This window comes from Ooceraea biroi, chromosome 4 (assembly GCF_003672135.1).
Source record: "Ooceraea biroi isolate clonal line C1 chromosome 4, Obir_v5.4, whole genome shotgun sequence".
NCBI lineage: Eukaryota > Metazoa > Arthropoda > Insecta > Hymenoptera > Formicidae > Ooceraea > Ooceraea biroi.
Genome location: NC_039509.1, coordinates 8,304,742 through 8,318,889, shown reverse-complemented (window position 1 = coordinate 8,318,889; position 14,148 = coordinate 8,304,742). Strand labels below are relative to the sequence as shown.

The window sequence follows — 14,148 nt, the reverse complement described above, 5'->3', positions numbered from 1 at the left end:
TATGTTTTTGGTTTAGTCCGTAAAAACTTAAAACTCCGTAAACTTTGCAAACTCTTTTTTTTAATACGTTATTGCGTATTGAATTTCAATTACTCTATATTTTGGTTTAATTTTTTTCGCCTTTTCGAATATTCCACCGTTTAATAACTTAACCATCACGCAACTAATGCACACAGCGAATTCGTATTCGCTAATGATAATACGCGCAACATGGTCGGCGTGCGGCGCCACTGCAGCTTGCAAGTTCGCTACTCATTAAAAAATTTCTCTATAAAAACATCTTTAGAAACGTGGTGACGCATTATTGCATTAGATCGTACGCGGTTTGAATCGACAGATCCTGTTTCGCATCATAATCTTTGGACATTTTTCGATGTTTTTATAGAGAATTTTTTATAGTTATAAAATTAAGTCAAAGGTACAGAATGTCTTTCTTCCGGCACTGGCAGTTTGCGAGCGTCAATTGTTTATTGTCGAAATGCTCGTCTTCGACGCTTACGCTGCAGTGCACGATTTGGTTCCGTACGAGGCAAATCGAGCTTTTATTGCATTATGGCCCAATTTACCGCAAGTGAATATACGGATATGATTATCACGTATGGAATGGCGGGCGAAAATGCATTGGCCGCGAAACGCTTATACGCGGAAAGATTCCCCGAACGTCAACATCCGTTGCGAAGGACAATCTTACGAAACGTCCAAAGATTGCGAGAAACGGGGTCTCTCCTTTCAAATGTACGACCCGGAAGAGCAGTGCATCTGCACGTCCGCGACGAGGAACGAATTCTACGGGAATTTGAGAGAAATCCCGGATACAGTGTGCGTCGAGCAGCAAATACACTCGGCATATCCAAGGATGTAATACATCGCACATTACAGAGGAACAGACTGCATCCGTATCATTACCAACGGGTGCAGCAGCTTCTTCCCGGCGATTTACAATCGCGCGTCTTTTTTTGTGAAGGTATTTCTATTATCTTTATTTGACATTTGCAGTGTATTTATCGCCTATTCGTCTTAATTATCAGTGAAATACGTATAGGGTTCCTCGCGCAGTGTCGGCGGAATATTTCCTTCCCGACTGCATCCTGTGGACGGACGAGGCCACCTTCACACCGAACGGCGTGTTTAGTTCACGCAACTTCTTGCAATGGCAAGAAGAAAATCCGCACGCCGTTCGAGAAGGTACATTCCAATATCGTTGGAGCATAAATGTTTGGGCTGGCGTAATTGGAAATCGAGTGGTGAGTACATCTTTTATTTCAGCTTTTATTTCAACTTTTCTTCCGCTCCTATCTGCTAACGTTTCATGATAATTTTCAGATCGGTCCGTATCTTCTTCCGCCGCGGCTAAACGGACCACTGTACGCGGCTTTTATTCAGAATCAACTTCCATTGCTCCTTGAAGATGTTCCCCTCGACATACGGCAGAAGTAGATTTATCAACACGATGGAGCTCCTGCACATTACAGCAGGCAAGTGCGGGATATTTTAGACGCGCGTTTTCCGGACAGGTGGATGGGTCGAGGTGGCCCAATCATCTGGCCGGCACGGTCGCCTGATTTAAATGTATTAGCTTATTTCGTACGGGGGTATATTAAAAATGCGATAGAGCACCGGCGTGATGGTGCAGAACAAGAAGTCCGTGAAGCTATTGTTGCGGCCTTCGATACCATCACGCCGGACATGGCGTACCGTGCGACGCGCAATATTAGTCGAAGAGCCGAAATCTGTGTACAAGAGGGAGGACGGCACTTCGAACAATTATTACATTAAGTAATTAGAGTGGATTAGGCCTATTGAGGAAACCACTTAAAAAAAACGCGCCATGCTATCTACCGCCAGGTGGTGTGGAAAAGATAGCACGAAAATACTGAGTAATAATATCAATTAATATTATTAACCATATTAATTAATAATAGTAATAAATTAATATAATTAATAGTAATAGTAATAATAATAATATTAATAAATTAATAAAACTTGAAAACTGTATAAAAAAGAAATGTGTGACAACACATTCTCGGCTGGCGAACGAGACTGTCAACACGTGCGCGTGAATGAGACGCCGAGAAATCATTATCCACGCGTCGTTCCGCCTGCCGCTGTAACCCGATACTCGCAGCCATCGCGTCGCGCGCGCGGCAAGCCTACTATTCCCGCCTACCCGCCTTGCGCCGTATCGCACGTAACGATTCGCTCAGCTTCTTTCATTAATATCTCAAAATTTTGCGTGCAAAATGCAAAATGGTATAAGACTTTTTCGTTCAACTTAACGAGATCTACCTGCAGCTGAGCGATTGGACAACTTACGCGAGACACCCTGTATATACGGGCGCAAAGCGATCCTTGTATATATACGAGCGCTGATATATACTTTATTTATTATCAAGTTTTTGTAAGAATAATATATAAATATCTTTAGCACCTTTAGGCCATTGTCTTTTTTTAATTTGTGCATCATCAGCTTCAGTCCAATTATGAGACATTCCTTCTCTACATATACTCGTGTAATGACCATCCTCAATACATAAACCATTATGAAATATAGCATTCATAAGCTTATATGTTTGTCCAGCTATTAAAACTTTAGTTGTAGGAATAGTACATATATTAAATTTACGTATTGCTTTCACCATTTTATCATCTTGGGATGAAAATAATACTAAACGAATAATAACTATATCTTTCGTTACTGTTAATTCGTTCTTAAACAAAATATCATTTCCTGTACACTGTTCGCATGACCCATCTGATTCACACCAATGTGAAAATGTAACATTTAATAAATCATTAAGAGTGTAGCTTTTTTCCCCAAATTGTTAATAGGTATTGAAATAACTACATCGTTACAAGTAACTTCCTATGTATAATCACAAGATTTACATCGACTAGTAGAAGTTACTTGATGCTCTACCAGTTGTCTTATACAATCATATTTAGTGCACAGGATTGTAAGAAACTCGAACACATCACGTTTTACAGTTATTGAAAACGGTTCTCCTAAATATTGCCGTACTGCATATGTATTCAAATTGCACATTCCATTTTCATATCATGCATCAACATTCTTAAAACATCTGATTTATTACACTTCACCAATTGTTTTCTAATAGGACTTAAATGCATAAGACATTGTAATGCTGCATTTGCATAACACGAAACATTGTCTGTATTTTGTAAGCCATGTAAAACCCAAGCAACATTTTGCCGTAATTTTTGATTTTGACAATTCTCTTGAATTGAAGCAATTACTTTTGACAATGCCCATTGAACATCTTTCACTTTGCGATAGCATTCTTGTGCAACAGTAATTATTTCTGCTTCTGGTTTGTACTTATTTCTTAGTCGATTATATTCCCTAATAGCATTTTCATCAGCTGTTACTGACGAAAGATCATAGTTAACTAAATGCAACCCTTTTACAGATGTTACTCGTGATAATGCAACATAAACTTGACCACAATTAAATATAGAGTTGCCTATGTCCATGATAGCACTTTGTAAGCTCAATCCTTGACTTTTATGAATGGTAATTCCATAACTCAGACACAATGGAAATTGTTTTCTAGTAACAAACGCTCTATCCACCACTTCAAATTTAACGCTCACTCTTTCAATTAAATATTCTAATCCTGATGGTAAAAGAAGCTTTATTTTGTCTACATCATCGGTAGACGTATTTTGTACAACTGCAATTACCTTAGCTATTGTATCATTCACAAGACCTAAGGTAGCATCAATATTACGCCTTATCATAACTTTTGCTCCAATCTTAATTACAATTTCTTTTGAAAGTCCAGCAGTTTTAGAATTATCATCATCATTATTCGATAATACTTTTGATACTTTCTTTCTCACATATGGTATACAGTCAATCGTGTCTTGGGCAATTAATAATATCTCTTTCGAAGCAATGCGGTTTAACATTGCAGCATTAAGAACATCACACGTATGACGAGTAGGCAATAAACAAACAATGTCCAACGGAAAATCATTAATCAAATTACATAATTCGTTTAATCTAGATTCAAAAGAATCACCTTTAAACGATATTTTTCGATTTTCAAGAATCTCGCAATCAGACTTTGTCACTAAACCAATACGAATTCTTGACAACAACTGTCGATAAGAATTATCCCCTTGCTGACGCATATTGATCGTCAACTCATCATAATCAAATAATGTAGTCCATAAATTAACAGCAGTTAAAGAACCCACACATTTATTAATTTTGTCATTTGGTAATCGTACAAAAATAGGATCTTCACGTACAGGAGGTAATTGAAGCAGATCGCCGAATAAAAGAATGTGCTTTCGACCGAACCAACCGTCTTCACAATCATTAGTATTAAATATTTCAGACAATCGAAGATGTATATACATTAAAGTCAAATTAGATATCATTGACACTTCATCAATCACAAAAAGAACAACATCCTTGAGATCTGCTCGTAAAACTTTTAACACATGATCAGACAATTGTTTATAGTTTGGAGTAAAACCATGTTCAACAGGTAATTGAAGCAATCTATGAACTGTCAAACCGTCTACATTAAACGCTGCTATGCCAGTAGGTGCCGCTATAGCGGTATCTTTATTGAGATATTGTTTTATCCAACACTTAATTGTTTTAATTAAGAAACTCTTTCCAGTTCCACCTTCTCCGCTAACATACAATCGTGATATCGAATTATCTGACCTTATAGTATCAATGACTCTATCGAATGTTCTTTTTTGATCCGTATTTTATTGTGCTATCATTTGAGACACATTAATTGTCTCATCTATTTTATTGCCAAGATCTCTAAAATCTTGCATTGCTTCACCAGCTTCTATATTTTGAACGCCTATCGGATTGTCAGGGTCATCCTGAGACACGTTTTTTTGTAATTCTTCATCTAGTAATTGCCGAACTAACTCTTGCGCAGTTTCAAATGCTTTTATTAATTCTTCTAGCTTTTCATGGTATTGCAATGCCTCCGTAAGATGCAGTTTTACTTTATGAAATGATTCCGCATAAGTATCACAACTATCTCTAAGATCCTCTAATTTCCGCCATGGTTTAAACATAAGCAGTAATGAAAAGAAATATTCTTCCGGTCGATTATTAACATTATGTTTATAATGATTAATAAGACATCCACGTTGACGCCGTTTAAGGTAATGACTATTATCTATTTTATAGTATTCAATAATATTATTTCGCGGTTCGATTGTCGTGATATCATACCATTGTGCGAATTCATAAAGAGACACAGATTCTAATTCTTCCGGTCTATTCGGATAATAATTATCTACTAAAGATGGATGAAATATATCTGTAGATTCACCATCAAGAGCTTCAATTTCTTTACGAGTTTTTAATTTCCTCTGCCGTATTACATTAACATCTAACCATTTAATCGTCATATTTCGATCAGTCCCATTAAAGGAATACCTAGCAATGTATCAGCAGCTTCAAGAGCTCCACATTCTCTATTGCTTATGGATCGTAAACCAAAATTCCAAAGAACACTTGCCAATGATTTATTTTGATCATTCTTACAATTGGCAAGATCAAAATCAGATAACTCACTTTTCGCTGCTTTATTCAAATATTTGGTAACGTACCAAGTGAGCAATGTCGATTTTTCACGAATAAATTGTATATCCATATTTTCTTACCATGCAGTAAGAATAACGGGATTATAATCATTAATATCGACTTCATTATTTGTTCGAGGAAGATCGTACAATCTGCTTTTATGTTTTAATTGTTTTCTACCTGCTATTGCAGTTGGCACATCTCTCATATTTACTGTTTCAGTAACGGGACGAGGAAATCCAAACCGACACCTACGAACAACTTTACGTCCTACTTTTTTAGAACGTAGACAATAATTATTATGTTTGTGTCGTTGATGCGTATCAACATGTCTGTACAATAATGGCGAAATATTTTTATCTGGCAGTTTGCAGCTTATGTATTTTGAAATAAATTCAGACACTTCTTGAATAGAAGATTCACCGAAAATCGGTGCATCTTTAATCCAAATTAGTAAATGGAAATGTTGTATACCTCTACCTTGATATTCTCGTCGCCAAAAATAGTGTGTTACTTCACCGATCGGACAATCTTTGGAACAAATAAAATCAAGCATTGCCCAAAATTTATTATCAAGAAATCTCGACGTTGATACAGGATCTTTAGCAACAAGTGCACTGGTACTCAATGAAGAGTTTTGCCATCCATTTACTTCACGAATATATTCACCTAAATTGTCCCATAGCCATTCACTAGGACTTAATGTTAGAAACCATGTCGCAGGTCCGTAATGTTGTGCCATACAAGACAAATCACTTCTCGGTCTACGCCAATATTGTTCCGTATTTCGAAGTGAAGAAAACATTGTATTTAAGTCGGATTCCAAAATTTCTTTCGACATAGCCTCTAAATACTCCACGGCCGTGTAACGAATCCGTGGATTAGTTATATTCAGTTTATGGTAAATTCCACGACGTAACTGACGAATAATCGCCTTATTTAACTCATAAAACAAGTATTGTTGATTTACTCTAAATTGTGGATGCCTAGACGTAAAACGACATTTAACATATTCATGTTCCTGAAGTTTCACCGGTCTAGTTTCATCACATTCGCCATTACAACCAAGTGAGAATAAATCTGGAAAACACATCAAATCCAAATTTTTTTCCCGATTATCCAAGGGTGAATCCTGAATTGGTAACACTTGATACAAGGCACTCGCAGTTTGATTTTCTTTCCTTTCATGTAGAGGAACTATAGTATATTGCTCATAACTATCATCTTTATCTTTTTGAGTCAACATTGCCTTGCGTTGGTCATCAAATGTAACTTCTACATCATCTTTTATCTCTTCCATATGTACTTCTAAATTATTTACCGATTCACATTCGTTCCTCAATAAAACTCTTGCATCATTTTCTGTTTGTTGCATTTCAAATTCCACATTATCCAAATTCCCCAAAAATAGTTTATCGTGGGTTTCGGGCAATACAATTTTAGAATATAAAGGATTATTATTTTTCAACCATGTTAGAGCTTCAAATACTTTTTTAATATCCACTAAATCTTCCGAGATACTTTTTGATTTAGTTGGAACATTTCGAAGTAAAATAACTTCGTGATTTAAGTTTATTGGATCAGTGTTAGAACATAATTTATTCAAAGTCTGTTGTAAAGGAAGTAGTAAATGAAATGTCCTACCTTTAATTTTTTGTATCTTATGTCTTTCAGGTATTTTCTTATTCTTAGCAACTGTTCCCATTTTAACAACAGTTTGAAAAGCTTTAGCCCTTTGTAAAAGCAATTTCTCAAATTCATTAAGAGACGATATTACCTCAGGTACATCATTTACAAAGAGATTATTTAGAATGCAGTAAGCAGGCATCAAACCGCTACGAAATTTCCGATTACAATAATGACATATATTGCGGATTGATTTTTTGTTGCTCTACATATGCCATCAAATCTTTCCAAATTGGATTAGTACGTGCTTTTTTAAGTTCAATAAGTTTAGAAACACTTCTTTTATAACAAAGTCTCTGACACGATATACAAATATACCGCGGTGTGTCCAGTGAACGTTTTTTCAAAACCGTAAATGCATTATGATATTTAGAAATAATATCATCATCACTCAAAATTATTTCAGTTTGCTGATGCTTGTACATATCTGCTTTTTCTTGTGCTGAAATTACAATTTTATTTAATATATTCAAATCAGCAGAATATAATGCTTCGTCCAAATGCAACAATTTTTGATAAAAATTCTTAAGTTGATATATAAAACATTTAATATTTCTTACTTTGGGGAAATGAGGCGATAAATAACTGCACTGGAACTGACATCGCTTTACAAAGATTGAAATTAATATACCAGTATGCGTATGGCCTAATTTATCATTTGAAGTTTTCACAGTACATTCATAAATATTTTGCATGAGTTTTGATACGTTCTTCAAAGTACATATATTTATAGCTTCTAGAAATTTTTGATATCGATCAATTAGAAGCGGATCGTTAATTTTACGTAAAGAATTGCACAACCACGATTTTTTTGCTCTTCCCTCCATCAAGGGTAATATATTTTCAGTCTGTCCTTTCATATTTATTATTAGAGGCTCCCTTATATTGACTTCAAATGAAATTATATCGTGATAAATTGAATCAACAAAATAATTTTCAGACGAAGCTGTATGTCTAGATATGCCACATAGTGTACGTAATTTGTCATCAACTGTAGAACATTCTGCAACAAGAGTCAAACATGTTTCTGATTTGTTTTTAAGCAGAGTTAACATTTTATGTATATTACGAATATAACAGTCTCTTAGATGCATACACCAGCGTATGACTTTTTCAACTTCTAATCGTTTTTCAATATAACCTTTGCTGCAATCCGTACTATTGAGCTTGTGTAAAATATTTTTTACGAATACTTCCGGAGAATCGCGAATTTTTATAAAATTCCTCGCTCGAATCTTGACATATTTTTTACAAATATTTTCGGCAATATAATTTTTTTTTCAAGTATCGAATTAGACTTTCTTTTCTGATAATATCGCTTATTATAAAGCCACTTACGATCAGAAGATAAATCTTTTTGTCTTTCTCGTTCACGCTCAGAATTCATGAAATAACGTTTTCGTTTTTGCGCACGTTTTTTTACTAAATTTTTCTTATATCGACGCCGCTGTTGAGCACGATTATTCTCTAAATCCTGTTGATATCGACACCGCTTTTAAGCACGATTATATTCTATATTTTGTAGATACTGCTGTTTCCTCTTAGCATGATTCTTTTCCAAATTATGTATACATTGCTGAGAATTTTTATTTTCTTTTAATTGATTCAATATGTCATATTTCTTTTCATATTGATGTTTTATACGTATACGGGCCGCTTCAACTTCTCTTGCTCTTACCACTGCTAATGGAAGCACTTTCTGAGGAACGCCATAGTTTAAATCTTGAGGAAAATGCTCAATAATATTTGTCTCAAAAATTTTTATTAAATGCAATCGCATTAAACTGTGATCATACCTTACTTCTTCTGGTTTAATGTTAAATAACAATGAAACTGCAAAAGCTATTGCGAAAACACCGCAATCACTACCGTTGGGTTGACTTTGCACAGTAGGAACTTTGACAGGATACTTGATAAAGTCATGTGTTGGGAATAATTTCGCCAAGAATTGTTTATGATGCTCATGTAACATTTTATTATTTAAAGAATCGTAAATACATATGTGTTTTGTATCATAATAACTACATACCCAATGTCCTCCTCCCAACGAATTATGTAGTATCTGGATATGTTTTTTATTTCTCGGTATGGGTTCTATTGAATCAAGATACTGTATTAGCACTGTATCCACAGGTCTATAATCTGAACAACTTTGTAAACGTCGTTGGAAATTATTAATATGTATATCACTAAGCCATTCTCCTCTGGTAATTATATCTTTTTCTGCAGGCATCAAAATAACGTCCCTTGCTTTTCGAGACATTTTAAATTTCTTTACAAATTGTTTTGCAACTATGCAACATTTCTTTTACTCTCACCAACCTTGTATCCTTGTATGTATGTATATATATATATATATATATATATATATATATATATACGGGCGCAAAGCGACCTTGTATCCTTGTATAGATACGGGCGCAAAGCGATCCTTGTATATATACGGGCGTAAAGCGACCTTGTATGGGCGCAAAGTAGCCTTAATTTAAATATAAATAAAGAAAAGAAAATGGAAAGAAATAGAGAGAGAGAGAGAGAGGGAGAGGAAGAGGGAGAGGGGGGAAAGAGAGAGAGAGAGATAAGACTTACTTTAAGACAGTGCTCGGAATTAGTTGCACATTTCGGCCCGATTTCAGAGGCGACGCCTACTATCCCCTTCTGCCCCATCGGGGCTAAGCGGCCGGGCTGCCGCGGCGAGCCGATCGCGCGCCTGACGATGTTTCTCAGGAGCGTCTTTATATAAAAAGTATGCTATGTCGTACCTTCCGTCAAATTGTCATTGAAATATAAACAATTTGTATTTTTATAAATAATTAAACGCTCAATTTTCTATTATTAATATATTATAATAATATATATTATTATAATAATGTATATTATTATAAATATATATGTTTTATTATTATATACATTTTTGATATAATATGTAATATAATTGATTTTAACAATAACTTTCCACATCACCCGTGAGGTATTGGTGATGCATATTTTTTAAGTTTCCCAATAGGCCTCTTTCACTAAGAGATGAAAATGATAAATATGTGTCTTGGCAGGAAAGTAAAATCGTAAGATATCATATAAAGTCGAAAGAGAAATCAGAAGATATGGATAATACGATTCATCTAAAAGTGTGAAAAATTGGACTCCCTTTTCTAGACGTGCCTTTACAAAAAGATCACTTTGCAAATCGCAAAGTTTTTTCTGAAATTCTACGCTTTGCTCCTGAATTTGAACAATAAGTGAGGTTTTAAAAAGTATTGAATCTTTTCTTAGCGTTTCAAAATCACGGAAACGCGTATCAAATTGATTTATTAAAATCAATTATATCGAAATGTTTTTCAAAATTACAATTTGTGCCGTGTTCTTCAAAGAGAATCTTGCAATTTTAATAATTATATTATATTAATATTAATAATATTTAATAATGTTAATAATTTTTGTGTGACCGTTTGCATTGCGGTGCATAGTTTCATAACTTTCTCACATAACGCTTCTTGATGAATAATGCAATGAATGACAGGAAACTTTAAATCACGCTGGTTTATTTGATCGAAAAATCCGTTTTTTGAACCTAGCATTGCGTTTGCGCCATCAGTTACGATAGTCGAACATTTTGAAAAATCAGTATCAAATTTTTGGAGAGTTAAGTAACAGCTTCGAAGAAGATCAATACCCGTTGTTGTACCATGTAATTACTAAAAGATAATGAAGATGATGACGAAATATAATAAGCAGTAGTATCTTTATGCTATTACACGTAGCACTATCACTATTATCAAGTAACATTTTCGGTCTTGTAATATGGGTCTTTTAATTTCGCGCCTCAGGCACGTATTCCTACAGTGCGATATGCAATTGTTTTATCGCTTCTGTTGTTTCTCAACGGTATCTCACCAGCGAAACGAGCATGGTAAGAGTCTCGTTCGAGCTTTAAAGATCCACGTTACGGAAAAAGGTGCTATTTGCATAAGAGCGATAGTGATAGAGATACACTAGTGTGACATTGCTTATTAATCGACCAATGGACCAAATGGAGCGAAGATACGTGCAATCTTTTGATAAGGTATGGGAAGAAATTTTTTTTGCATCTATTTATAATAAAACCACCTGTCTTCTGTGTGGTTATCAACCCTCCATTGTTAAAAAATTTGTCCTTGAGAGATATTTTAAAATTAAACATCTTAATGAGTACTCAAAATATGTGGATCAGGAGAAATCTAATCTAATCGAAGGTTTAAAATTAGTTTATCAAGAATGTTGTAGTTCGAATTCTCATATCGATAATGCTACACCTTCGGTAAAAGCTCTTACAGCATCGTACGCTATTTCAAATCTTCTCGCGAAAAATTCCAAGCCGTTTTGCGATGGAAAATTTATAAAGGAATGCATCATCACAGCAGTGGAGTCGTTTGGAAATTCTTTGACTCTTGAAGAAGCTGCTAGCATTCCATTAAGTGATAAAACTGTTAAATCGCGAATAGATGATATTGCTTCTTCCCTACAAAACAAATTAAAATCTTTATTAGGATCTTGTTCTTTTTTTTCATTATGTCTTGATGAAAGCACCGATAATCGGCATGTGAGTCAATTGAGTATTTTTGCTCGAATCGTGCAAACCGATTTTTCATATGTCGAGGAGCTTTTAGATTTTGTCCCACTACATGGCACAACGAAAGGTATTGATATCTTCGAAGCTGTTAACCAAACACTTCAAAAATTTGATAGTGATTTTTTAAAATGTTCCGCTATCGTAACTGATGGCGCAAAGGCAATATTAGGTTCAAAAAACGGGTTCTTCGGTCAAATTAAGCAGCGAGATTTAAAGTTCCCAGTCATTCATTGTATTATTCATCAAGAAGCGTTATGTGGGAAAGTTGCGAAACTGTGTACCTCTATGCAAACTGTCACAAAAATTATTAATACTATTAAAGGCGGTCTAAAATTCCTTTCTCATCGAAAGTTTCAACTCTTTCTGGAGGAGCATAACGCAATTTACACAGATGTGCCTCTGTATTGTGAAGTTCGGTGGCTCAGTGCAGGAAAGTGTTTAGAAAAGTTCTTTGCAATAAGAAAAGAGATCTTCCTTTTCTTGCAAGACGAAGTACCTGCAAAATTTGAGGAATTTAAATTTTTCTTCACAGATGTAGACTCACTTTGCGAGCTTGCTTTAATAACTGACATGACAAATCATTTAAATATTTTAAATTTAAAGCTGCAAAAGACCAATCAAATCATTTCGCAATTAGTTTGTCATGTCAATTCTTTTCGCAAAAAGTTAGTATTATTTAAAAATCAATTAGAAAATAATATTTTTCATTTTTTTCCTTCTTGCCAGATTCTCTTTGAAGAACACGGATCAAATTGTAAGTTTGAAAAACATTTCGCTATAATTGATTCTTTAATAAATCAATTTGATACGCGTTTCCGTGATTTTGAAACGCTAAGAAAAGATTTAATACTTTTCGAGAACCCACGCATTGTCCAAATTCAAGAGCAAAGCTTAGATTTTCAGGAAGAACTTTGCGATTTGCAAAGTGATCTTTTTTTAAAGGCACGTCCAGAAAATGGGGTCGAATTTTTCAAAATTTTAGATGTATCACGTTATCCACGTCTTCGAAATTTCGGTCTTCGAATTTTCTCCATGTTCGGATCCACATATTTATGCGAATGCTCTTTTTCTAGAATGAAATTAACAAAAACGGAAAAGCGTTCTTCCTTGAGCGATACATCATTGTCCTCGCTGATGCTAATTAATTCTTCTAAACTCTCTGTGGATGTATCCTCCCTAGTAGCTTCATGTAAGCGACCTAGAAGGTCAAATTAAAATTTTTAAATTGTTTTTTCCGCTTCATCTTTCAACTTTATATGATTTTATATCTTGCTTTCCTGCCAAGCCACATATTATCATTTTCATCTCTTAGTGGAATAGGCCTACTGGGGAAACCACTTTAAAAAAACGCATCAACAATAGTACCTCACGGGTGATGCGGAAAGCTATTATCAAAATTAATTATATTAAGTATAAAAAAATAAATATCAAAATTAAGTATATTATATATTATTATAATAAATATATATATTTATAATTATATATATGTAATTAAAATAATACATTAATGATAGAAAATTGAGCATTTAATTATTTATAAAAATACACATTATTTATATTTCAATGACAATTTGACGGAAGGTACGACATAGCATACTTTTTATATAGAGACGCTCCTGAGAAACAGCGTTAAGCGCGCGGCCGGCTCGCCGCGGCAGCCCGGCCGCTCAGCCCCGAGGGGGCAGGAGAGGATAGTAGGCGTCGCCTCTGAAATCGGGCCGAAATGTGCAACTAATTCCGAGCACTGCTTTAAGACAACCAATCTGAAACAAATTATTTAAACTATATAACTAATAATGTAAGAACTTATCATGATTTGCATATAGAGATAGTAAATAATTAATATTGTTTTTTAATAAATCAAGTTTCTCTTTTACAAATTCATAAAACTGTATATAATTCATGTCAAAGTTGACATGCTCCTGTAAATCTATGCGTAAGAAAAGTATATATGTTACCATTAAAACCCGAAATCCGTGAAAACCCGAATTAACTGGTTAATACTAGTTTTATCAAAGATGCAAAGCAAAATTTGATCATATAGTAAGAGTATGAAGTAAACTTATGTACAGTTTTATGATTTTTAATATACTGTACACATATATAGAAATATATACCCATACAGCACACAACCTTCCAGATATATTGATAAGAGAGGAACATAACTTTTTTTGTTTTGTAATACACTCACTGTATTATTACTAATCAATTGTGTGTCCCTAGAAACTTTCATCATAAATATTTATTCATAATATTAATTTCATTA

General features: G+C 34.4%; 2 protein-coding genes across 2 annotated transcripts; one reads left to right on the top strand and one right to left on the bottom strand.

The window, feature by feature from the left end:
- The first annotated feature begins 402 nt into the window (after positions 1-402).
- LOC113561863 lies at positions 403-1,039 on the top strand. Its single transcript, XM_026969338.1, has one exon. The coding sequence runs from the start codon at positions 553-555 to the stop codon at positions 985-987; it is 435 nt and encodes a 144-aa protein (XP_026825139.1). The 5' UTR covers positions 403-552; the 3' UTR covers positions 988-1,039.
- Positions 1,040-1,375: 336 nt separating this feature from the next.
- On the bottom strand, positions 1,376-5,073 carry LOC113561784 (ATP-dependent DNA helicase pif1-like). The gene is made up of 3 exons (XM_026968978.1): positions 4,800-5,073; positions 3,286-4,697; positions 1,376-1,459 (listed from the first exon to the last, which is right to left on the bottom strand). The coding sequence occupies exons 1-3, from the start codon at positions 5,071-5,073 to the stop codon at positions 1,376-1,378; spliced, it is 1,770 nt and encodes a 589-aa protein (XP_026824779.1).
- Between the last annotated feature and the right edge of the window lie 9,075 nt (positions 5,074-14,148).